At 36.3% G+C, this 26,462-nt stretch overlaps 2 protein-coding genes across 3 annotated transcripts in view; one reads left to right on the top strand and one right to left on the bottom strand.

Annotated features, from left to right (window-relative positions):
- Ano3 (anoctamin 3) overlaps positions 1-26,462 on the top strand; it is a 261,204-nt gene that overhangs the window by 180,736 nt on the left and 54,006 nt on the right. Inside the window, exon 14 of the mRNA XM_076570257.1 lies at positions 1,604-1,664. Coding sequence (XP_076426372.1) covers positions 1,604-1,664 — 61 coding nt within the window. The remainder of the gene's footprint in view (positions 1-1,603; positions 1,665-26,462) is intronic.
- Positions 1,578-16,317, bottom strand: Muc15 (mucin 15, cell surface associated). Of its 2 annotated transcripts, none has more exons than XM_042275889.2 (4): positions 16,087-16,317; positions 8,506-9,230; positions 6,253-6,402; positions 1,578-3,134 (listed from the first exon to the last, which is right to left on the bottom strand). In XM_042275889.2, the coding sequence occupies exons 2-4, from the start codon at positions 9,191-9,193 to the stop codon at positions 2,974-2,976; spliced, it is 999 nt and encodes a 332-aa protein (XP_042131823.2). In that variant the 5' UTR covers positions 9,194-9,230; positions 16,087-16,317; the 3' UTR covers positions 1,578-2,973. The 2 variants fall into 2 exon arrangements, with proteins under 2 accessions (XP_042131823.2, XP_076426373.1); XM_076570258.1 differs by having other exon boundaries at positions 1,578-3,079.

The raw sequence follows: 26,462 nt of genomic DNA, 5'->3' as shown, positions 1-26,462 counted from the left end.
CAGTATTAAATTATTCATAGGTTTTAGATTCCATTCCATTAGAGTTTTCCTGCTTTGCCCACAGTCAGGACAAATCTCTCTCACCCACCAGTCCCATAGCCACTCAGACCCAACCAAGTAAACACAAAGACTTATATTGCTTACAAACTGTATGGCCATGGCAGGCTTCTTTCTAACTGTTCTTATAGCTTAAATTAATCCATTTCCATAAATCTATACCTTGCCACATGGCTTGTGGCTTACCGGTGTCTTCACATGCTGCTTGTCATGGCAGTGGCTGGCAGTGTCTCCTCCCACCTTCCTGTTCTCTCAATTCTCCTGTTAGTCCCACCTATACTTCCTGCCTGGCCACTGGCCAATCAGTGTTTTATTTATTGACCAATCAGAGCATTTGACATACAGACCATCCCATAGCACTTCCATTCTATCCTACCTGGCACAGGAATCATCTCTTTGCATATCCATGTAGTATATGCTACCCATCTGCTAGCTATACAGAAGCCCTTGGGTAACAGATCTATATTCCCAGTATCACAAGTGACCCTTGCATGGAAGCCTCATGCAGCCTCACAATGGCTCCCTCACTTACTTCACTTAATCTCCATCATTTCCACAAGAATGGTGAGTATAATGTTATTAAGATTTTTGTGCATGTGAGGAAGTCCACAGTCACATGTGATTTACTGTATGTTGTTATATTTGCTCCATCCTATCTTTGGCTACTATTGTTAATCTCTTATTGTGACAGACCTATTTATTAAATTTTAGCAAACAGGGCTTAGCACAGTTTGAAGTCCTGAAGTCTTTGCAATATATTTCCCATGAATATTTAGAAGACTGCTATTATTTCTGTGGTATTTATTTACATGCCAAGTGTTTACTTTCACTAATTTCTGGGCAAAGTGTTGTGCAAATTAAAGGAAGCATCAGATTTTATTAAATCTGAATTTTATTAAAATCAATCAATCCTTGAATACTGAAAATTATATTCTATAACATTGAATAACTTTACATCCTTTATCAAGCTTTATATCAGATAACAGCTGATTAAAAAAGTGCTTGATGATTTATGAAAAAAACTTCTTAAAACTTAAGATGAAACTCTTCATATGAAATAAATCACTACTGGACCCATGGCACATTTTGAAAGACATGAAAGATCAGAAATAGTACCATGACAGCATTCAGTTGAAGAAGCTTGATCACTACCAGATTTCTGTGTTTTATAACTTCCCCATTCTGGAAACTTGGTAACAGAAAACAAAACCTGTAATGCTTTAACTTACATTTCACAGTATAATGTGTTTGACTATGGTATAAAATGGCTTCTTTGGGAATCTAGAAACACTTAAAGTTCAGAATGAAGGTGGGGAACAGAGAAATCAGAGAGAAGAGAGAAGGGAAATCTTTTGTTTCCTCCTCTCTTCCCAGGAGTAAATTACATAAGCTAATAGAGGACCAATGAAGACCCCAGGTCAGCAGAATAATAGACTGGACAACATTGTGATAGAATCCAGGAGGAATCATGGTACCAAATGCAAGCAATAACTTCTGTTTTAGTACAATCATTAGTATGATTAATGTTTCTATCTTTTTTATTAAGGTAACGTATTTGTTTGATAATGGAGGGACAGTCTTCTTTGCTATTTTTATGGCAATATGGGGTAAGTATTCTCTTTTGTTACTTATTTTCCAATTCTGACTTTCTAACAGTATTTCTGTGCTGCATACACATGTATACCCGCATACACTCACACACACACACACACACACACACACACACACACACACACACACAAGTACACATGTAAGTGCCACTCACACTATGTATTCATTCAACAATAATATCTCTAGGATGATGCTTACTTTTTTTTTTGCCTTCTTCATACATTCACTCACTGGGAATTTAACTCTTATTTAATACTCTAATCTCCAAGGCTTAGACTATCAGAGACAAACTAAAACTAAAGTTAAATCTCTTGTATTTTTACTGGTACAAGAAGTGGTTAATGAGTTGGCTTGATGCTTTTACTTGTTGTTTTGCCTTGTTCTTCATACCTTTAGAGGGACAGACTGTTTCACATATGACTGAACAAAAATGTATAATGTATTGCAAATTCAGTTTCTAGCTAGCAAGTTAAAATCAGACTAATTATGTATAGGTATTCTTTAGCCTTTTCCTCATGTTTCTCATTGAGATTTTAAGGTGCCTAATTAATTGAAACCCGATGTGTACTCATGCACATTGGAATTGCTTAAAACATTGAGGACTTTTAGGGCAGCTATCATTTTCCTGGCTGGAGTTGGTTTACTTACTGACCCTGCTGAATGCATTCATTGTCAACTGGCCAACCAAAGAGACTGACCATGTGTGTGTGTATGCTGTTGTAGAAAAGTGAAATGTATTAGAAGACGACAAGGCTTTCATTATTATTGCCTTAATTTCTCAGGATCAGAAACTTTACCATATCATATTTCTGGCTTTGAACCAAACAAAAAAATTACCATCCAAATTGTACCCCAAGAAAATGCTTGTTTTGTTCTGTAGTTCTTGATTACAGACAAGAGGAGTGAAGAGTTAACTCTAGTTTCTTGTTTAAACACCAAATATTTTAAGAACATGTAGTTTTGGTCCCCAGATTTTGTGTGAAGAATGGTTATTATTAAGTTATCGTTCAGTGCTACCATGGTGATGTGTATTAATTTTACCTTATTCCACAAAGGTTTTCTAGAGAAATAAATGGAAATACAAAGTATGATTATATAGTGCATGCTTCAGCCCCTCTGAAGACTGCAAGGAAAGAAAGCTTTTGGGTGATGGACCTGCTGTTCTGCTGCACGGCTCCTGCCTTTGCAGCTCTCCCTGTGCAGAAGGCACAGCAATGATCTTGCAGAACCTCTTGAAAGGTGAATTTATTAAAAGGTCACGATGGAGATGAACTCTTGCCCTCTGTAGCCATTCTTCTCCTAGTTTTATATCGAGGTTCGAAGTGAAGGTATATCATCCATGGGAATGCTATCATGCACACTTTCTCCACCTTCTGGCATGGATGAATCTCTCACAGTTGAGTTGTAGTAACTAGAATTTCCAAAATTGATATCATAAGGTTCTGGTGCATTGTCTAATCGCAGAACTGAAAAAAAAAAAACAGCAAAACCAACAAAATAGTTTTATGGTGATATTCTAAATGATGAATGCTCAGCCACCTAATTATATGATCAGACTGTACGAATTATTCTAAGTGATGAGCAGATACATCTTCTATGTGGGCTTCTCAGACATTACTTTTGAAATATTAGATAAGTAGATTTTACATGACACATTTATTTCTATGAATAAGAAAACAGGGCCGGGCGGTGGTGGCGCACGCCTTTAATCCCAGCACTCGGGAGGCAGAGCCAGGAGGATCTCTGTGAGTTCGAGGCCAGCCTGGGCTACCAAGTGAGCTCCAGGAAAGGCGCAAAGCTACGCAGAGAAACCCTGTCTCGAAAATCCAAAAAAAAAAAAAAAAACCAAAGAAAACAGTGGTATTTCTAAAATTCTAAATTGGACACAAAATTAAGAAAGTAAGAAAAGCATCTCAACAAAGCATACCAATACCTTATACATGAAAATATAAATATAAATAATCAACTTTGAATTTTGTGGTTTCAATCTCTGGTACAAAAAATATGTTTTAAATAAGGACAGTTAATAAGACATCATTATTTACTGATTATCTTAATACCCTGATAGTCACCCCTGTGAATGTGTAAAAGGAAGCAAGGAGTTTATGAAAATATGCTTCCTTCTGATCTGATAGATCCAGGTAATCACTCAAGATAGTCTGATAGACGATTCAGGAGATTTCTGTTTCATTTTTAGCAAAGTGAAATACTTTTTTAATGAGCTTGAGTACATTTTTTCAGAGAAAACCTAGGTTGTCCTGGGCATCTCACAGTACTGCAAGCAGGGACTAATTACTAATTATATTAGTGATCTAATTATTCCTGTAAGTATTATGTTGCCTGCCTATTTATTAAGCCATCTGCTTACAAACTAGCCTCTTGGGAACTCTGGGTCTTCAAAGAGGTCTCCTAAACTGTATGGAAGAGATCAAAAAGGGTCTCATGGCTGCCTTGCTCCTCTAAGCATTAATTACAACTACAGAAAGTAAAAAGCTGACAGAATGATTTTTTTATATTATGTACATAAGACACGCTTCTTATTAAAAAAATATATATATACTTGAAAACTTTAAAAATCCTCCTCTTTAACTTTGAAACATGTCACTTTCTTTCATTTGGGTTAGTAGAAACCCATAAACAGAATTATCCTGAATTTACAGTAAATGGATTTGATTTTGATTATGTGTAATATATCAATGATGAACTGAACTCATGAAAGTTCAATGGGACTTCACCAGTAGACTCATTAGAGGAAAGTAACTATTTGTTATGGGGGCAGAAATCTTTTCAAGAAAAGAGACCTTCTCCTAGAGCATAAGAGAGAGAAGAGTCAAATGTCTGTAGTGATTTCATTTATCTTTTGTTTGAAAATATATATTAAACTCTCGGCTTTATTTAGTATATCTATTTATATCAGCTACAGATATTATTGTTGCCTTTTTAATCTAGTGTGTGTGTGTGTGTGTGTGTGTGTGTGTGTGTGTGTGTATGTGTGTGTTTTACGCTTATGCATGTTTGCATGTGTACATGTATGCATATGGAGACTGGAAGTTGATGTCAGGGGTCTTCCTTTAAGGGATTTTCACCTTATACATTGAGACATGGTCTCTTAGTTTAATGCAGATCTCGGCAGTAAGACTAGGATCACTAGTCACCTTGTTTGGGGAAATTCTACCTAACAAGTGCTGAAATTACAGGCTCATTTATCAGAAGTTTCCATGGGTTCTATGATCTGAACTGTGGTTGTTACGCTTGGGAAGCAAGTGCTTCAACCATTGAACTATCTCTAGAGCCTGGTTAGCTTTTAAAAAAGCATTATATGAGTGGGGAAGTTCTGAATTAAGGTATGATGTTTTTATTTCTGTACATAAGCCTTGGTGTAGGGAGGAGGGGACTGGACCTGCCTCAACTGAATCTACCAGGCTGGGCTGACTCCCCAGGGGAGACCTTGCCTTGGAGGAGATGGGAATGGGGGGTGGATTGGGGAGGAAGGCTGAGGAGTGGGAGGAGGGAGGAAAGGGAAATCCGTGGCTGATATGTAAAATTAAATTAATTATAAAATAAAAATATGTATTAAAAACATATGAAGCTTTCAGACACTGTGTTTCAGAGCCACATCTGTTTTCTGGGTTTTGCTTTTATTAATATTATTATTATTATTATTATTATTATTATTATTATTATTGACTAGAACTGTTTGTTTTCTTTTTAAGGGATAACAATAAAAATACAATATAATAAAGATAAAACAAAGACTAACACATTGGAATTGGATAAAACAAACACACAGAAGAAGAAGAGTCCAAGATAAGGCACAATAACCACAGACTCACTTGTTCTCACACTCAGGAATCTCATAAAAAGACTAACTAGAAGCCATGAAATCTAAACGGGGCCTAGTGTAGAACCATGAAGGCCCTGTGCATGCTGCCTCATTCTCTATGAGTTCATATGAACTCTGATCATGTTGCTATAGAAAGCATTATTTTGGAGGGTCCTCTATTCGCTCTGATTCTTAAAATCTTTCTCCTTACTCTCCTGTGGGGCTCCCTGAGGCTTGAGGGGAAGGGTTTGGTAGAGACATCCCACTTACAGCTGAGTGTTCCAAAATGTCTCACTCTGCATAATATCTACCTGTGGGTCTCTATTTGTTCCCATATGCTGCAAGAGGACTCTTTGATGATGGCTGATTAAGAAAGTCATCATAATTTTTTTTCTGGGTCTGGGATATCTCACTCAGGAAGATTGTTTTGTTTCTAGTTCAGTCTACCTGCAAATTTCAGAGCCACATTTAAGAATTTCATATCACTGTCTTCAAAATTTACATATATGTTTTGATTTAGGAAACATTGTTTAATGCCACTTTTAATACAATGAACAAAAATTCCAAGTGTTTTTTAAGTGTTACAAAAAAGTAATGCTAATTATCATTAATATTTAATAGTAATAATAATTTGGCGAAGGAGATGGGTCCAAATGAATCTTGTCTGCTTCTGTCATACAGCTCTGACTCCTTCCTAGGTAGAGGGTGGTCACCTAACTAAAGCCATTGTGTGTGAGTGACAGTCTGAAAGCAGTCTTTACCTGGTTCATTTCTGTCATCATAAAGTCGCCGATGGGAAAATGAATCTGTTTTCCGTTGTCCACACAATAAGTAGCCAACAAGGCTAAGCAGGGAAGCACCCAGAATCGCCCCTAAAATGGTGCCAAATACTATTGCTGTATTCTTAGTCTCTGGAAGAAAAAAAAACAAGTTATAGTTCAGAAATAGAAAAGGAATTATTCAACAAATGAAAATGGATGCAAGGACACAATATATAAAAGATTTGATATGTCTTAATAATTAGATAATGGTAACAGTGTGTCTCTGTACATATGCTTTATCATGTACTCAGTATTTGTGATATAGTGGTTAAAAAATAATTAATTGTAAAACTGTACATCTACATTTTTACTTTCTTTGAGATACTTCCAAGTTTTTTATTTATAATTGTCTTATTACTTATTATCACCAACAGTACTAAAATGCCATATTTTGTAGAAGATCTAAATTCAGTAATTAACACTGTATTTATTAAGCTTTTTATAGACACTGAATCCATGAGGAAATTTAAAATAAAAATGAATTTGACTTAGTATCATATGTATAAAACAATAAGTAAGTGAGTAATACATAACACAGCCACTAAATGTCAAGAAGAAGATACTAAAAGGAGAAGCAATCTACTTTGATATAAGATACTTACAAACTAAGCAAATGAAAGAAACAAAGGACAAACCAAGATGTTTGTAATGTCTGCTTATACCTCAGCTCAGATATCAAGAAACTAAAATTTTACTGTATTCTACCACGTTGTGGAATACTTGACCTGAAAATTAAGTAATCCTTAACCTACTACCACCCCTGGTCTCTAGATACCAACTGTACTTTTAAGTGTCTTGAGAAGTTCATTAATTAGATAATGAAGCTATTCTTAGGCTCTCTAAGCTATATACCAGATTTCACTCCTAAAAAAATTAATTCATTTGGAATACAAAAACAAAAAGGTTGTTACAATAAAAAGAAGCAAACATAACAATTTTGATAAAAGAGCTATTGTATGGGTCAGTGCTCTGTATTCACAACATCTATTTATTGAGTTTAGACAGACAAAGAAACATTTTAAGTATTCTCTCTAATGGATAAAAGAGTGTTCAGGAATGATGGGATGTGTTAAAATCATAACATGAAACATTATAAAATTAAAAATGAAAGTGTATGCACACACCGTATATTGCTATCATGTTGTTTTAAAAAGCCTAGATTTTAGAAGTTAAAACATTTCCCATATGCTGACAACAGATTACAAATGCCAATCTGATTATGTGTTTACATATTTTAATAATTTTGGCCTCAAAGAAAGTCCATCAGAAGGCACTGAGTTCATTTCAAAAAAGGAAGTTTTTATTAAAAATAATAAGGTCACTTAGGCATACAAACATAGAGCCCTGGAAAAATTAAGCTTAATAAATGCATAATAAAGCCTCCAATAACTTTCCAACTTTATGTTTTTAAATTAGACACAGTTTTTAAGGGAATCACACAAATGTTTATTTAATAATGCTGTGATCCAAAATTATATTTATATGACTCTCATTAGATATTAAACTAAAAGTTAAGGACATTTTCTTTGTGGTAAGGGGGGAAATTAAGCTTAATAAATGCATAATATGACCTCCGATAGCTTTCCAACTTTATGTTTTTAAATTAGACACAGTTTCTAAGGGAATCACACAAATGTTTATTTAATAATGCTGTGATCCAAAATTATATGTATATGATTCTCATTAGATATTAAACTAAAAGTTAAGGATGTTTTCCTGTGGTAAGCTTACCCAGGTAATTCTTGGAATGTCACTGCTCTGTTATTATTCTACAGTCACTCTGTGTGGTCAGATAATCTATAAAAGCACTCATTTTGTTCAGTATTTCAAAGCTCACAAGCATATATTTTAAAGCTCATTAGTAGACTATTCCTGAGAGCACCCGAAAGTCCAGATTGTCTCTAAAGAGTCAATGGAAGTGTTACCTGATGCCTCAGGTAGCATTTTCACTTCGCATCATCACCCTTTGTCCCACTCTCTCCTTATGCTCCTACCTGCTAATAACTAGCATGTGCTCAATTAAGTCCTAAAACCAATTCACAGCTTCTGTTGTTTACACCTCATAGGTAAAAATGACCCATACCCCTGTAATAGCCTGCATTTCCTAGAATGGCACTCCTTGGATTTAATTTATATGACTTCTCTAGAAATTGAGCCTTACATAGCTAAGAAATTAAATCTATTTATATATACCTTTTTGGGGGTCGGATGAATTGGGGAAAAGTTTTGAATTATTGGTGAATTTTAAGGTAGGCTGCAAAGTTGTTTTTTCCTGATATGGGGTAAACCCAGCAAAGTTGTCATCATTTATGTCAAGCCATCCAGTAGGTTCGGTTGTCAAAGGGGTCACGGGTGTGGTCATTGGAGGCAGAGGGAGGATGCTGGCTGTACTGGAAATATTGTCAGGAATATGTAGGGTGTCATTGTCCAGAGACCAAGTAAAGTTATCTGGTGATGTGGCATGTACAGAATTGGAATGTGCTGAGACTTGTATAGGATTTACATCTGCTGTGGATGAGTTCAAAGGCAACTTGGAAACAAAACCATGAGCCAAGGGAGGGATAGAATATGTAGAGGTGGGTCTTGGATCCTTAGTAGAGATAGCTGTTAGCCAGTTACTGGTGGAATTTCTTGTTTCGTAGATTGTGGGTAGATCCAAAAGAGAGGCATCTGTCACCATGGGTTTGGAGGTGTTACTACTTTCATTCTCTGAAGTTATGTTTGTGCTCCTTTCCAAAGGAATGGATTTGTTTCCCATTGTTTTCAAATCTTCTATGGTATACTGAGTTGCATTTCTTCTTGGATTTTGTTTCTGAGGCCTCCCAAATGGTAACATAATGAACAGACTTGAGATCAATGCAACTTTGGCTAAGGTCAACATGGTAGCCTTCTTTGGTATTGGTTTTAGTATGAGGAATCTGAAAGAAAATAACAATCATTTAAATTATTAAGAGCATCCTGAGTTTTTCTATGGATCTTCATTACTAAAAGGAAAGAAATACAGAGACATAATGTTGAGTTGATAATATATTTCTTATTCTAAAATGTTTGCTTTGGATGGATTGTGGATTTAAACCAGTGCCATTAAATTCTATTTTCTATATAACCTTTCCTTCTAGGAAAATGGCAGAGAACAGCCTTGTCAAGTTAGATACTGCTATTTCAAAGATCACTGAGCTTGAAATAATTTGAAAGGATATTTATTAATATATGTGCATATCCATAGGCTGCTAAGTAATGTTTTTAATGTTGTAAATATAGAACATGCAGAGCTGTCTGGTTTCTTCAAACTATCTAAGAAAGCATTCTCTTTACAGAGATGTTATTTTGAATGCTGACTGTGAAGATGATTCTACTACTCACACACTAAATATTTCATTCTTATATCTATGAAGGAAGTCTTTCCAAAGCTCCTTTGAATAAATTTTATTCATATTTACTTTTAATTCATTGAAGTTGAGATAGCAGCTGTGTTATAATAAATGAAGAATATGGTTGAGGGCATGTGATGTAAAATACTAGGTATTTTACCTAGGTAGATTATGGCACTATTAGCTAATAAAACCATGATGGTGACCTTGCTAATCCAAGCACACCATTCTGCTTAATACGGAAGTTCCCTAACACGGAAGTAGGTGATAAGGGAAAAATTAGAGTAGGCCTCTGTCATAAATAACTTATAGAGTCATCATTAGTATAAGTTGTTAATATATTATTGTAAAAGTAACCAAACTTTTTTACAGTATTATTTTGAAACTAAATCAAATAGTATATGAAGAAACATTCAGAACAGTATCTGGCCTAAAGTAAGTAATATCTCTGTGGTACAGCAGTTTTCAACCTTTGGATAGTGACTCCTTTGGGGGTCAAATGACCCTTTCATAAGAGTGACCTAAGACCTAAGACCATCCCAAAACACAGATTACAAAATTACAGTTACGAAGTAGCAACAAAAATAACTGCATGAGTGGGTGTCACTACAGTATGAGGAATTGCATTAAAGGGTCTAAGCATTAGAATGGTTGACAACCACTGCTATAATGTCTTACAAGGTTTACAATTAATATTGTATTGATCATTGGTACATGATACCTTAAGATAAGAATAGCTTGTGTTATGTTCTTCATGTAAATGAAGAAACTGAGACTCAGAGTGGCTAGTAATAGAAACTAATAAATAGAAGAGGCAAACAAAATGCTAAATGATGCAAGTATCTTTAACTGAACTTTTCTATTTAAAAAATGTTAGCCTGGAGCTGAGAACATTGCTTAGTTGCTAGAGTGCTTGCCTAGCATGCAAAAAGCCAACATTCCATCCCAGCATTGCACATACCGAGCAAGCTGGTACGTGCCTGTATTCCCAGCAGTAAGGAGGAGTGTGGAGAAAGTACAGGATCAGAGGCACAGAGTAATTCTCAGCTACACAGTTCGAGGCCAGCATAGAAAAATATAAGGCTCCATGTCAAACAATCTCTTCAAACAATAAAGTCTGAAAACTGATTTGATGCTCTTCAAATTGGGTTTTACTTTTCACTAAAGCATTCCAACTCAACTCAGGAAAATGGAGAAAGTTCAACTGCTAAATTTTAGGATTTATGTTGCCTGCAAATTTTTTTTAAGATTTATTTTTATTTTATGTGCATGAGAGTTTGCCTGAATGCATGTATGTGTACCACGTGCATGTTAGGCACCATGGATATCAAAAGAGGGCATCAGGGATGATGGAACTGGAGTTATAGCTGTGAAGTGCCCTGTGGATTCTGAGAATCAAACCAGATTCACTAGAAGAGCAGCCAGTGATCTTAACCACTGAGCAATCTCTTCAGCCCCTTGCCTGCAATTTTTAAGGCCTTTCCCTGAATTTTCCCTGCCAACATTGCTGTTTTTTTTTTTTGTTTTTTTTTTGGTTTTTCGAGACAGGGTTTCTCTGTGTAGCTTTGCGCCTTTCCTGGAACTCACTTGGTAGCCCAGGCTGGCCTCGAACTCACAGAGATCCGCCTGCCTCCGCCTCCCGAGTGCTGGGATTAAAGGCGTGCGCCACCACCGCCCAACATTGCTGTTTTTTAAACAGGGTGTAGAGAGCCTTCATGCCCCTCTGATTATAATTTGATTGTATTGACTGCTCTCACCTTCCACCCAATGATCTGTTGCAAGTTAAAAACATCTGCATTATATTCCGATATACCGTCTCATCAAAAGCTTTCAGAAACCAGCCTGAGGTTTTGCATTCCAGAGGTTTCACTGGGATGAAACATTTCCCATCCCCGTTCTAATCACTTAAGTAAGAAAAGTCTTCTTAAAATATAAAGCAGGTAGGCATGCGGGAATATTCATAGGCACATTACTTATGAGTGTCTGGCTAAAATCCACCAGCAACAGATTGAACTACAAATCCTGGCCTATTCATATGCTGAAAATTAGCATCTTACAGTTTTATGCAACATACTGGATGATTATCATCAACATAATGCAAAGCCTAAAAATCCAGGCATATAGTGTAATCCCATACATATAAAGTTCAAAACAGGCACAACTCTCTGTTAAAAGACAAGAGATAGTGGATGGATACCTGTGGGAAGAGGGTACTGTTCACTTAAAGGGTTCTTATTTGCTCCTCATACTGTTTCCAGATAGGAACTACAGAAGTATTTACATTTGTGGTAATTCCATTTCCTTATACTTTATTTCCTTTTTGGTAAATATCAATATAAGTGGCTTCAGTCCTAAAATTGTTAATATAATCAGGAAATTGCATTATTAATTATACTTATTATATATTAGAAGTTTTATACATTTTTCCATTGAATCCTTACAAAGCAATCAGACAGAACAAGATTTGTCACTGTAAATAATTTATAACTACAAATAATTAAGTGTAGGCATAAAGAGTGTTAACAATGTATCCAAGGACTCACATTGGTGAATCAAATATAGGGGTAGAATAAATCTTTGCATACTTGAGTTAAAACTAATATGTGGGGTTGTTACTCAATAACTGGAGTGAACTGAATTTAGAGTCTTCCAAGAACATGGATATCTGCAGCTGGTAAAGTCTTTTATGGAGTGTGGCTTAATAACTGACATATTACAGAGTCCAATCCTCCTATATACTTCAAATGCTTCTAAAATACTGAAGATACCAGAGACAAGAGATAAATAGTGGAAATGCTAGCAAGTTTAAGAAACAATGACAGGAAAGCATTTGCCCATGTTCAATGCAAGCCTTTATTCTAAACTGTTTCAATTTGCCTTTGCTTAAATATGTGGACACATGGCCCATGAATGTGCAGGGCCAACTGTACTCTGTAGAGCAATTGCAAAGGAACATACAACTTAGTGCATTCTGTCTTTGTAGACCTTCCCACCATCATTTTAAACAAAGTTTCTAAATTGAAGGGTTTAAGCCATACTAAAAATGCTGCAAACACAGGTCCTTCTAGCCTAAGTACTTCTCAAACATGATGAGTGTACTTTTGTCTTAACATAAAAAACTCTTACAATTTTCTGTATGGTTTCTTGTATGATCCACATGAAAAAAACATAATTTTTCCTAGACCCATAGCTTGTCAATATTCCATTCAGGGAGAGCCATTTGTAGTTTAGCTTGGTGAAGCTACTTGTGCATTTCAGAGGTAGTTTTCTCCAATGAAATCTGTACAGATCACAGCACACACTGTTGTCTTTCTTTCCATCGGCCGCCTGTGCTCTGCTTTAGGCCTTGTACTTGGTCACTCTTTTTATCATTATTATGCCAGTTGGTTTCTATTCTACTTAGTCATTTTCCTTAATTTCTTCTCCTAAGAGTATAGTCACCAGAGGCAGGGTAAGGGCCTTAGCTGTTCTAATTTTTTTTCAGTTTTTCATGAGGAACTTAGCCTGGAGCTTTCACTCCCTTCCTGTAATGAGAATCCTCATCTCTCCTGCCAACAAAGTGAGCTTTATTGTGCCAGTTTCACCTCGCCTGTGACATTGAACCACCCAGGGCATCTCTCATTCCTTCGACTCACTTTGGAGTGTAACCTGAAAACCTTGGGTATCAATACCCCAAATAAGCCAAAGCACTGTTACTACCTATAACTTATCTCCTGGGAAAAGATTTAAAATGAAGGAAGAGAGGAACAGATATTATGCCTGAATACAAGGTAAAGTTAATTGAGAAATGGATACAGCTGTGGCCATGGTGTTGCAAAGACTTATTTAGGCCTATAAGTCTGACATTTGTATCAGGAAATAATTTTGCTTCTCCTCCCTGGCTTCTAGGGTAACCATATAACATGTCTTTGATACCTCTTATCTTAAAGGGATAGAAGAAGCCCCAAATCTAAGCCATCAGGTATTCGGAACTCTAGCTCTGACAGTTTGCAGAAGCAAGGACAATGTGACTCAGTTTAACTTGGACCCATCCGAATTAAACAGTGTACACTGTGAACAGTAAGAGCTAATGATGAGGACAATATAAAGCCTACAGAGGACAGTGGATCAAATTTCCATTTTTCCCCTTTCATTTTTCTTTGAACCTCTCCTCATATATAGGTTTCAAGCATTTAAATGATGTGGTGTATCAATGTAATATGTTAAGCTGAAATTAATTATGCTGTCTTATGAATGGCATGCTTGAGTTTGCCTAAGTTCATCTACCAGATAGATGTCCTGTGGAGTGGGAAGAAAGTGATAAATTGGAAGATGAAATGTTCAGAGAGAGAAAAAATATCAGGAATACGAAGTAGCATATTTCTCCCTATTCTTTTGCCTCTTCTTGCACTTGTGTGGGAGTAATACTGGGGGTATAACATGAAAAGAAATTTAGGAAATGTAACAGAAACAGATGTGTAATTATCATAAACTTTAAAAACTAAGGATAGAATTGTCATGCATGGAACAGAAAGGGAACATGATCCAGAGCCAATCTGTATACCTTAAGTCCAGATTCTAAATGTCCAGAAAGTGAATTTGTTACTGCTCTTTGTATTTAACAACACTTAAAATGTGATTTCAAAGAGTAAATTTCAATTTTTGAACAATTCTTCTACAAGGAGAATGAACACTGTCGCATTCCCTTTCTTGGGTCTTGGCACTGTAAGGTGGCTGCCTATGGCTAAATCTCCATGGAGGGGTTGGACACACCTGGAGAGGAGACAAACTTATTCATGGAGGCAAACCCTCCTGCTGTGCTCCATTTTGATTGCTCTTAATTGTATAATGTCATTATTCTGCCAAACCTCCCCTTTGTAACTGAGTCATACTCTTCCTACCAAGTCTTAACAATAAGGAGGTACCCTGGTTGTGTCTGGCTGTAAACTCATGCCAACAAAAGGATGATGTTCATTCTTAACTCAGTCAGAAGAAGGGTTTTCAATAACAGTATCAGTTCAGCTCTTCGGAAGGCGTCATACAATGTTGTGTGCCTGTGGTGAATACCTGAGGGCATAGACCTTCCCACTTTGCCCAGTTGCTTTTGATTGCTTCCTGTCTCAGATCTTAACTTCCCTATATAGAAGGGGTTATTTATTCTGTTTAGTTTTGTCATAAAAAGCTCAGTCATCCATCCAGGCTGTACTTAAGTAGTTGGTGTTATTGAAAGTAGCTGTTGCAATTTTGGCTGGTATTAAGTACGTTCTTTACAGCCAGATTAAAAAAAATGTAAGAAATTATGTTCTAAGACATAACTACATAAAGATTGGAAAACATGAGAAGCCAGACATTCTACTTGTACCTGAGAACATTCAGTATAATTATTGTTTCACTTTTATTTGAGGAAAAAGAAAGAATCAATGAATGATTTTTGTTGAAAGAAATTCTCCAAGGTTTCTGCTACCATTCTATTAAGAGACTCAGATATACATAAATCCTGGAAAAAATAAAGAGAATGACATCTTGCTTGCTAACTTGGGAGTCCAGTCATGAATTTCACGACTGTGAAAAAATAGATGGATGACTACAAAGCTTAGAAAGAATGTGTCTCCAAAAGAAATATTCTGGAGCCAAACTCCCAAGCATGAGGGGTTAGACTTCTATCACATTTCACTGTCTTTAGAAACAGCTTCTATGGATCAAAGAGAAAGTAGGTCAACAGGAAAACTTTAAAAAAAAAAAAAAACAAAAAAAAAAACTCAAAGGGCCGCAAGCTGAAAATGACTTTCGCAAAGCCTATCAAAACCCTCATTCCACAGCAGGTTTTCTATGAGTGACTTAGCCTTCTGAAATTTCTAGGAATGCCATACATGCTAGATCAAAATAATGAAATGTACAGTTTTCAATTTTTTTTAGTTAATAACACCATTGAAAAAGATGTATGGAAGCTTTTAATTCACTGCATGTAATGATAATTTTAAAAAAAAAAAACAGTATTATACTTAAAAATAAAACTTTAAGCCTAAATGCCTATTTGAAAGCTATTCAAATTGTGTTCTTGCCTCCAGTTCCACCTTAAACATTTTGACAGCTTTGCTCAGACTTGACGAAACCCTGTATTTGAGACACACATTTAAAACAGTATTTTCACTGAACTCTTGTGCTGGGTTGGTCAGTTACCAACTCTGGCAGTACTTCCTAAAGCTAACTCATTTTACAGTGCAAATGTTCACTTAGAAGGTAATTAACTAAGGAGACAATGGCCTGTTTATACCAGAGTCTCTGTAGCTACTTGCTTGATTGTTCTGTCAAAGGTGAGGTCACCGTGATTCTCCTTGATAAAGGAAAGAGAGAGAGAGAGAAACAGAAAGGGAGAGAAAGACAGAGGGAGGGAGAAAATGAATCCCAAGAGGCACACACTTACCTTCAGAAGTAACAGGTGTTTACAGATGGGAAATAAAATATCAAGTTGTTCTAGCTGGAATGAGTCCTCAGCGCATGAAACAGCAGGTGGGTTAAGTGTGACAAAGTGGCACTGAGCAGGACACAGGCAGATGCGAGAGACACAAAATTAGGTGGGGCTGACTGGCTGACTGGTTGGCTGGCTGGCAGTATCTTGCTTGTGTAATGGAGCAGCCAAGAACCTGACTGACCTGCCTCTCAGCTGTAAGCAATAGGATATCACCTCACTCAGGTCTGAAAAAAGGCCCAACCCTCTAGTTTTCATAGGTTGCTTTGTCAGATTTTGAGATAGGCTCGTTCTCTGCAGCACTAGCAAAAGGGGAATTGTTTATTTCTTGAAGGGGAGTGGATTGGTAGCATCCTCTGGTGTATTAAGAACTCTTGAAACATGCTGGCTACCTCTTTGCAGGTACAGAAACCTGAGTGAGTCATGCTCCACACCTACTTCTTTATGCTAGCCCCAAATTATTCATCCTCATAAACAAATACTTCAGTCCTTCTCTGCAGTGGCCCTTTGTTACTTTAAACCTGAATGTGAAATATTCATAGGTGTCAGTAGTGAGGGACTTACCTGAGATGCATTGAAACTGGTATTAAAGAAAGTCACACTTAACTTATACAAAGTCAATAAATGGTTGTTGGGGTCCTTGAGACTGCTATGGAGGGGTTACTCTAGAAATAACCTCCAGTACTATATTGAGGTTCTTGCTGATTTTTCAGGCTTCAGAGAGTCATTGGGGCCTGTGTGAGAATGAACCAAGAGCCTTCTTGATCAAGCAGCTTCCACCCTTTGTTCTATTAGCTTTTACTCTCATGTTAGAAGCTAGAAGATTTCTAGAATGCCCAGGTCATACTGAATTAAATAATTGAATTAATAACGAATTTCTATGCTTCCTTTTGGCCCCTTCCATGTCTTATCAAAGGGAGAAATTTAAATGTAGGATATTCTTCACTTCAGTATTTGGGGACTGGTACCAGTCTGTCCTGCTTAATATACCTGAGGTTTACACTTCATTTCTGTGGTACAAACAGTTAGATTCCATCTGCTGAAGGGGTAAATGAAACTTCAGCTAAAATGAATGAGCTGAAGGTTGGAGTTGAATGTACGGAATCTGCTCAGTTAATTGGTTTCAGGAAAGAATGAGGTAATTCTATAGTTTTAAATTTTCTGCACCCCAAAGGCTGGCCCAGAGTTTGATTAGAAATTAAACTCCTAAAAAGTTTTCGTTCAAAGGCTATTTAAGTTGTGTCTACATTGGCATGAAGAAAAACAAGTTAAACTCACTCAAAAAACTGGTTGCTGAGCGATGGCTAAAAAGAGTTCAATTGGTTATCTTCAGATTATCAAGTGGCTAGGAAAAGAATTTACTGAGGATGAGGATATTCTTTGTCTGAACTTAGGGAACTGAGTATGGACTAAATAGCATTGGGTGTATGGTATCCTTAGATATTCTCCTAGGTGTGTGTAGGAATATCATTACTCCTTCCTGACTTCATTCACCATAGTAATTATATAGCTGATGACTGGCAGGAACTATGTGAAGCACTTGTGCTCCAATTCTCTCCTTTTGTTGCCCTGAGGTCAAAGCTGTCTTGACCTTTTTCCTGAAGATGTTAGCTGAGAGCTTAGAACATTTATCATCATTGCCTTCCTACAGCCATAACCATCTGATTAGAATACATGTTTAGGGAAAGCCCTATTTAAACACCCATCATGAGCACATCTAGAAATAAACCAAAAACTGAAAAACATATATTAATTGAATTCCTTGGTTGTTATTCAGTTTATTTGATAGTGATCAGAAACTTCTTATTTATGTGAATCTACATGTGAATAGCTTAGATCGATAAATAGATAGATGGATAGATGATAGATAGATGAATAGATGATAGATAGATGGATAGATAGATAGATAGATAGATAGATAGATAGATAGATAGATAGATAGATAGATAGACAGACAGGTAGATAGATAGATAGATAGATAGATAGATAGATAGATAGATAGATAGATAGATAGATAGATAGATAGATATCTCCAAAAAAATTCTCATGAGATTTCCAAGCATCTAGGTAAGGCTAGTCTCTCCTGAGAATCTCAACCAAAGAGCAATTACTGACAATATCAATAGCCAGACCAGATGAAATGATACATTTTGCAGTGTTTATATACATTTTGTACTTACCCGCTGTAAATTCAAACTATTTTGTTGTTCGTTAGTTAAGATTTACAATCCACACTGGGAAGAAATACTTCTTCCTGATCTTAAAGTCAAATTTAATACGAACACATATTCCTATAGATTATAAATCTGAAAGCAAATCCCTGTAGCTCATAATCTCACTTAAGGCTGTTCTAGAAGCAAACACTCTTTTAGATACACATACATATGCAATAACACATCCTTGCATGCATGCATACATAAGTATGCTAAGGAAAGTTGTGAAGTTGATAAGCCACTAGAATTAACTTTATGTGATAGATTCTCTATTCATCTTTGGCATTTATTTCAACAAATAGTTCAAAGAAGTGATACTACTGTAACAAAATCTGTCACATTACTTTGTGAACAGATCCTGTTGTTATATTAGTCACAAAAAAAAATAAAGTATAGTTGATAGTGAGACAAACCCACTGCATTCTAATATAAGCAATAGGGCAGCATGGGTAACTAAGTCAACTAAAGAACAAAGTACTGACTGGTATCCTGATGAGATATATTTGTAATAAAATTTGTATTATATATTTAATGCTGGATGTATTATATAGTTATTTTGAATATTATATTTGGGGGTATATTTTGTTTTTTTAATTATAAGATAAATTCTATTCAGGTTGTCTAAAGTAAGTTGTAAATGACCAGAAGAAAAGGAAATTCTGTATTTTTATTGTTGCTTTAAAGAAATAGGACAACATAATTAATAAATATTTTCCAAAGTAAATAAATATTAATTTTCTAAGACAAGGGTAGAATGGAGACAGATTTAAAGACAAAATAAACTATTAAATTTTTTAATTTACAAAGAAAATAAGGGCTTACTAAATTTTCATTTTTCAGGGGATACAAGAAGTAAAGGATCATTATGAAAAATGATACCCAACAATGCTTCAAGTATTCGGATATTCAAAAACAGTTTATTGGTTATTTTTATATATAGTATAAGGCCTGACACATTGCCCACTGTGTCTGATTATCTACCCTTCAATTTCTGTAAACAAAAGGTAGAAAATGATTGTGGGCTGCTGTTTCCTAAGCACTTAAAAATCAATTTCTTTCTTAGTGTCCCCTCTATTAACAAGGCCATGCTCTATGTTAATGGAATAGCATTCCAGTATACAGCCCCACTGCCTGCTCATTCAGTATAAGACTTCTTAGGCTCACTCTGGCAGAGTTCTCAGTTCTCATACTCAGCAAGGCAGCTGTGTGCGTGGTGAGGCAAGATTAGCCACTGAGTCATAGTTCCTTTATCAAGTCCTGATTTTGCAGCTTACTCATTTCGTAACTGTGTATAGTCATATTTCTAAAGCTGCCCTCTCATTTGTAAAACAGAGAAAGTAACTCCTACTCCCTAGTTGCCTGTAGGGAGTCAATGACTTCAAAGTAGGGAAAGAAGAGACCAACTAGGCCCACTTAATGGCAAGCATGATCATTTTTATTTTTGAGATGTCAGAACTTAAAGCTTAGCATAGCCTGGAATAGAAGTTAAAATGAAACCAAACAAGGGTTCAAACACTTATATTGAATTATTCTGAATTTGTGTATATCTCTTGGCATAGGAATTGGTCAATAATACTCATTGAATAAAATATGAGTGCACTATTGATATTTAATTGATTCCATTTTTCTATAGGGACGCTTTCCCTGATCATACTTTTGGTAAAGCTGTAACCCTCTCTTTTTTAACATCTTATCACCTTCCTCATATCTTTCCCATAGCATTTGTTGACCTGCATAATACTTTATATCTTATTGTGTGTCTATGTTATATTATGTTGCTATACTAGCCTATCAACTCAAGTAAGCAGGGATTTTGGTCTGTTTCCATCAATTTTTTTGTCCACAGAACTTGATTAAGTTTATAATGTAAGGATTGGCATAGAAAAATTGCTCAACAAAGTATCAATTAATAAATAGTTGATCAGATGGATATACAAGGAAACAACACATTTAACCTCAATGGTAATTAAAATCAAGTGAATATATAAAACATCTTTAAATTCACTATATTCTACCTAGAATACATTTCTTATTGTTGGCTCATTCAGATCTGAAACCTGATGCTTCACTTTTCATTTAAGTTTATGCTTTGCCTGGATCCAGTGGCACATACATGTAAGGACAGCACTTGAAGGTTGAGGCAGGAAAAACAGGAGTTCAGAGTCATCCTCAGCTACTTACAAGTTCAAGGCCAGACTGGACTACATGAGACCATTCTCAAACAAAGGGAGCTATTCCTTGGATGTATTTGTATTTGTACATACAGTCCTGTGTTGTTTCCTCTAGTAGTTAATTAGGGGAGGGTGATCAGTCACAAATACTGCCCTTAGTAAGAAATGTATCAGTCTTCTGTTCTGAGAATGCAGAAGATATGGGCACAACTGTATCTAAAAGGACAGATATGATTTGTAGTTGGAGTTTTTCTGTGTCCACCCGGCTCCTGCAGCCACTCAGACCCAAGTAAACACACAGAGACTTTTATTACTTATAAACTGTATGGCCGTGGCAGGCTTCTTGCTATCTAGTTCTTATATCTTAAATTAACCCATATCTATAAATCTATACCTTGCCATGTGGCTCGTGGCTTACCACTATCTTTACAGCTTGTTTCTCATGGTGGCAGAGGCTGGCAGCATCTCCTGATTCAGCCTTCCTCCTCCCAGAATTCTCCTCTCTGCTTATCCCCTGCTTATCCAGCCTATACTATACTTCCTACCTGGCTACTGGCCAATCAGCATTTTATTTATCAATCAATCAGAGTAACACATTCACAGCATACAGAAAGACATCTCCAGCAATAATTGGGAGAATGCTGTCTTCTGATTGCTTCATATTTAATATTAAAGTGAACAGCAAAGTTTTTAGTGACAGAAATATAGCTGATAGATATTAAATGGGAAAAAAGAAAGTATTATAACATGGCAGCTAATGATGACCACACAGAGTTAATGATCATTAACTTAAACAAGTCACTCAGTATAAAGCTTTTTTTCCTGATCATGTTAATATGCATGAGTACAGATAGATATAGAAAAAATGAGGAAGAGGATGAGGAGGAGGTAGAAAAACAAGAGGAAAGAAAAAGGAGAGAGAGAAAGAAGAGAGAGAGAAATTATGACAAACAGGAATAAAGGACAATAGACTTATGATAGGATCAATAGTTAAGAGTCTGGATCAAGAAATTGTTGAGGACTGGAGAGATGGTTCAGTGGGTGATTTATGCTCTTCTAAAAGACCGGAGATCACTTCCCAGCTTCTGTGTCAAACCTCTCACATCTGCCTGGCAATCTTTTGGCCCCCATAGAACCTGAAAGCACATGCCATGCACATAGACAGACAAATACAAATAAATAATAAGTAAATAAAAATAGAATATATCTAAAAAACAAATAGTTGGAATTTATAAATAATAAATTGGACTGATAGATACAATGACTTAAGATCATGGTGTGCTTAAGATCATCAAAAGCATGTCCTGAGAGGGCGTTATGAATCAAAGCAGCTTGGGTAATCCAGATCAAAGAACACAGAAGCCAGGGTACTGGAACAATGGCCTCTGTGTACTGTAATTTATGAGTTATTTTGGGAGACTGGTTAGCCAGATTTATACTAAGCCATGAGTTAAAAATCATCTAGAGAAGTAGAATAAGAGTGTCTCCAGGGAGTAGAAGACAACATTGAGAGGCAGAAGAAAGTATGAATCAATAATGAATATTCAGACCTGTGACTATTGGAAGGAGATAAAATGGTCCTGGGTCACAATGAGGAGCAAAAAAATTCAGCAGCTCATCTTCATTTATTATTGATGTTAGAGACAGCCATCAGCTGAGAGCATTTCATGGAAAGTGGGAATTTAAGGGAGTGCCAAGTGACAGGGCAAGAATGTAAGGAAGCAGAAACCACTTAGCTATTGATTGACTGAGTGACAGAGGGGGCAGCAAGCATGCCATAGGAGGTGAGAAGATGGCTTTTCAGAAAAGCAATCCTCTTTCGCTGGAGGAAGGAACATTAGGGAGTTGAGGGGTGATCTGGAAATTTGGAGCTCCTTTAAGTAATTAACAGGTGCAGGGTTAAGTTGTACAATGATATTTACTCTAATGTGCCAGTTGTGATTGGTGATAAGAAGATAATGAGACTAAAGCATTATGATTATATGGAAAGGTCTAGGCATTCTCTGGACACCAGCTGACTTTAGAATTCCAAAATGGAACACGTTCCTAGTATTCAAGGGTCTCTAGAATCTAGAAGGGTAGCTTTTTGCGTTGTAAAATTACATTGCTTTCTGCAGTAAATGCATATTATTCTTTTGTGCACAGGCACCAGAGCTGATTCACAATAATCCAAGTTTTCTTCCTTTAAATCCTAATTTCATTACAGAGTCTAGTATCTTTTGGTAACCCTTGCCCAATTGATCAAGCATTCACTTTATGTGGATCTATTGTATTAACTGAAGTTACAGTCAGGCATTAAATTTAATAAAGCAGGGAAGATGACAGATTAATATTGCTAGGACTTGCTATAACACTCTTAGGAACAGACCCTTGTGATTTATTCAAACTTCTTAAATCCCTAAGGCAAGATAATCAGAAACTCATGGAGAAAAATCACTTATTTCTACTTGGAAAAAAGGTGTCATAAATAAAACACCTCTGCTACAACATCACACAAGAATTTTTATTGAGAGTTCTCACTACTGAGCTATAACTTTGAGAGGATAACAAAGGGTTCATGAAGCCACACCACCAGTGTGCACCCTAAAGAGAAATCTTGGTAGGTTTCTTGACTCAAACTCTAGCATAGGAGGAAAGGGGCACTTATTTAGGACCCAAAAAGGTTTTTGAAATCAAGTTCACAGGCACCACATAACAATGCCAAGTGGTCTTTTCATCGACTGAAAGAACCTTAAACCTTTGTAAAGTACATTGAAAACGCATGGTTTTTAATTAAACTCCTTTCCTAGAGGTCCTTAGCTACAAAGAAAGGATATTTCTGTGCTGAATCAGGAAAGAATCCTGAAAGAGTGACACATAGAGATATCATGAATCCCTTCCTTTAAACCTGGAGTTCCAATTAGTAACAGGATCTCAGGCATCAGAGCAACTTGAGTCAAGTTCATTCTCAACAAACTTGCTATACTTTCTGAGCTTTAATGGCTTACCTGTAAAGTAACTTCTTACAAAGGAGACAGTGGCAAAGGCTTAATGAGTAAATGTGCCGAACATGTAATAGAGTAGCAGGTCCGCATAATACAAGGAAGTTTTGTATGTGTTTCGGTAGAGAGACGAGGATTCCTTATGTAGCCTAGGCTGGCCTTGAACTAATGACTTTCCTGTCTCACCCTCAGTTCTAGGAAATAGTTATGGGCCATCATCACCCTCATGTGTTTTTAATGCATTTTAGCTATTTGTAAGAAAAGGAACAAAATCTTTGAAGACCTGACCTACTTAAAGAATAGAAAACAAGTCATACAAAACACAAAATTAGGCACAAAGGGAAGGAGACACTGTATGGAAATCTGCATCTAAACAATTTCCCAGCAGTCAGGGGACTGAAACAAGAGGGGTCATTTAGGTCTCTGACTCAAAACCAACAGGGTAATAAGTGAGATGAATAAAGAAACCACACATGTCAAGGGCTCCAGAAGAATATACAGCAAAGCAGAGTATAGAGCTCGCATTTTATCAGTTCACTTCTTGATACTTCTCTGGGATGCTTTTGATCTTGGTTTTTCTGACTTTTTTTTTTCAAATATTGCCTCTTTAGGGAACAGTCGGTAACACAACTCAAGAACACCAGATAGAATTATACTTTCCTTTCCCTCCAGATTGTCTAAGTCAATATCATTTTTATTATTGATAGTATAAAACATATTCAACTTTATAATGCTGAATGTATTGTGCAATTTTTAAGATTGTTATAAATTCCATAGTTCAAAGCTCACTACATTTCAAAACTAATCTCTCTCATTGTCTGTGCTGAGCCGATGGAGGATATGCAGATAACCACATAAGCCCTGGCATGGCTCCTGAGAGACTCAACATAGGAATGCCAACAACATTCCTCAGGATCCCTTGCTACATGAGCACAGTTTGAAATAATTAGGCAACTTGTGAAAGTGCTGGTATAGCACATATATGTGCCTTCCTACTCACAAACTAAGTATATTCTGACTCCATATTCCTACTGTCTGCTGTCAGAAACACTCAGGGCCACTCTGCCATCCCCTATTTGAAGAAAGTCAAGATTGTAGCTATGTTTACAGGATGCTTTTACACACAGCAAACTGTGAGCAGATCAATTATTGCTTGAAAAATTGCATGTTCTTGAGTTTTATATCAAGAAGCAGAAAATGTGGAATATAGGTATGGATTGGAAACCAAAGTATTTGGCTACAAATTCTCTTGTGTGTAACAACTAGGAGTTTAAAAACAGTAATTAGAATTTAGTATACCCTTTAAGTCCATTAAACAGAAACAGACCACTGACAAACTGCCTATAACTTTATTTTCCAGAAAGCATTATGAAGTCTATTTATTAGTCTCATTTTAAGTTGCAAAATGGACATTCACTATTTTTTAATTTATCCAAGACCATACATTCAGAAAAGAATACAGACATCATTTAAGCCCAGAAGATTCCTAATTTAACCCATGCTCTTTGTCCAGCGCACTACCATCCATTCATAGGTATTCTAAAGACGAGACTTTGATCAAGGTATATTTTATTGTGTTTGTTATGAAAAAGAAGTTAGTATTTTTTTTGTGGCATTTTCTATGTTTTTGTCAGTATGTTCTAACTATGTTACTACATCCAGACCCAGACAAAAGCTTAAAGGTAGAAAAAATAAATACTTTATAATGTTTAGGTTGCTGACATCTGCCAATCAGGAAAAATGAGGGATTCGAATTTTGAGCGGTTTTCTGGGAGGCACAGCTATTCCAGATATTAACAATAGATGGAGATGGAAAGCTTAAATCATGTTTAAGAAAAATACTTGAGTGCCTATGTCGATAGTTGCTGTCTATTAATGGGACAGCGATGACTATATGTGCTTCTCTACAAGTGTAATTCATTTGGCACAGACGCCTATATAACTAGATTTCAACGAAAGTCTTGATCCAGTTATTTCTGCTTGGTATTACATTTGTAATAAAAAAAAATGTCAAACAAAATTAACCAGAAACTCTACCAAATAGGTGAAAGGTAAAGTGAGAAAGGAACACAAGGGAAAACAGCCTCAGACTTAACAGTGTTTTACTTGTTTGATAAGAATGCACTGTAGGGACTGGGAGATGGCCCAGCAGTTACCAGCTCTTGCTGCTCTTTGGGGAAACCTCAATTCCCAGCACCCACATCCAGTGGCTCACAACTGCCTATAACTCCAATTCCAGGGTATCATACGTTCTCTTTGGTCCTTTTCTGCTCATATTCACAGACATGTGTGCATTCACACACATGTACACACACACACACTTAAAATATGATATTTTTTTAAAAAATCAAAGATAAAAAGCTGTCATGTTTATATTTGTATAGGCACATTTAATATTTTAGTAACTAAAATGTGAGTACCTATCTTAATTTGAATAAGTGGTACTACAATATCTATTTAATATAGAAATTCCAAAATCAAATTAAGTCACAGAAGATTTCTTAGTTTTATTTTTTATTAGATTTAATTAATTGATTACGTGTGTGTGTGTGTGTGTGTGTGTGTGTGTGTGTGTGTGTGTGTGTGTGTATCTGTGTATGCTTTTGCACCCATGCCAAGAAATGCATGTGGAGAACAGAGGATAACTTGAAGGAGCTGCTTCTCTACTTGACAATGGAAGAGAGTGGGATTCAAAGCTCAAATCCTTGGGTGTCTTTGCCGGTCAAGATTATAGTGAGAATTCTTCCTCCAGTCCCCTTCTATCATCTCTCCTTTATCTCCCCTCCTCTGCCATTCTTTCTTTCTTCTCACCTCATATCTGCTCAAATCATGGGCTTCAGTGACCCTCCTCCTTCAGGCTCCTGCTTCTTATTTCTCTGTGGATTTTCCTAAGAGGTAGGGAAAAACAGTTAATGATTTCAGAAACTTGTAGATAGTTCGAGAACTTAGCAAGACTGACTATTTTA

The sequence above is a fragment of the Peromyscus maniculatus genome, chromosome 4 (genome assembly GCF_049852395.1).
Source record: "Peromyscus maniculatus bairdii isolate BWxNUB_F1_BW_parent chromosome 4, HU_Pman_BW_mat_3.1, whole genome shotgun sequence".
NCBI lineage: Eukaryota > Metazoa > Chordata > Mammalia > Rodentia > Cricetidae > Peromyscus > Peromyscus maniculatus.
The sequence above is the reverse complement of the archived record's forward strand: the minus strand, read 5'-3'. Positions and strand labels throughout refer to the sequence as shown.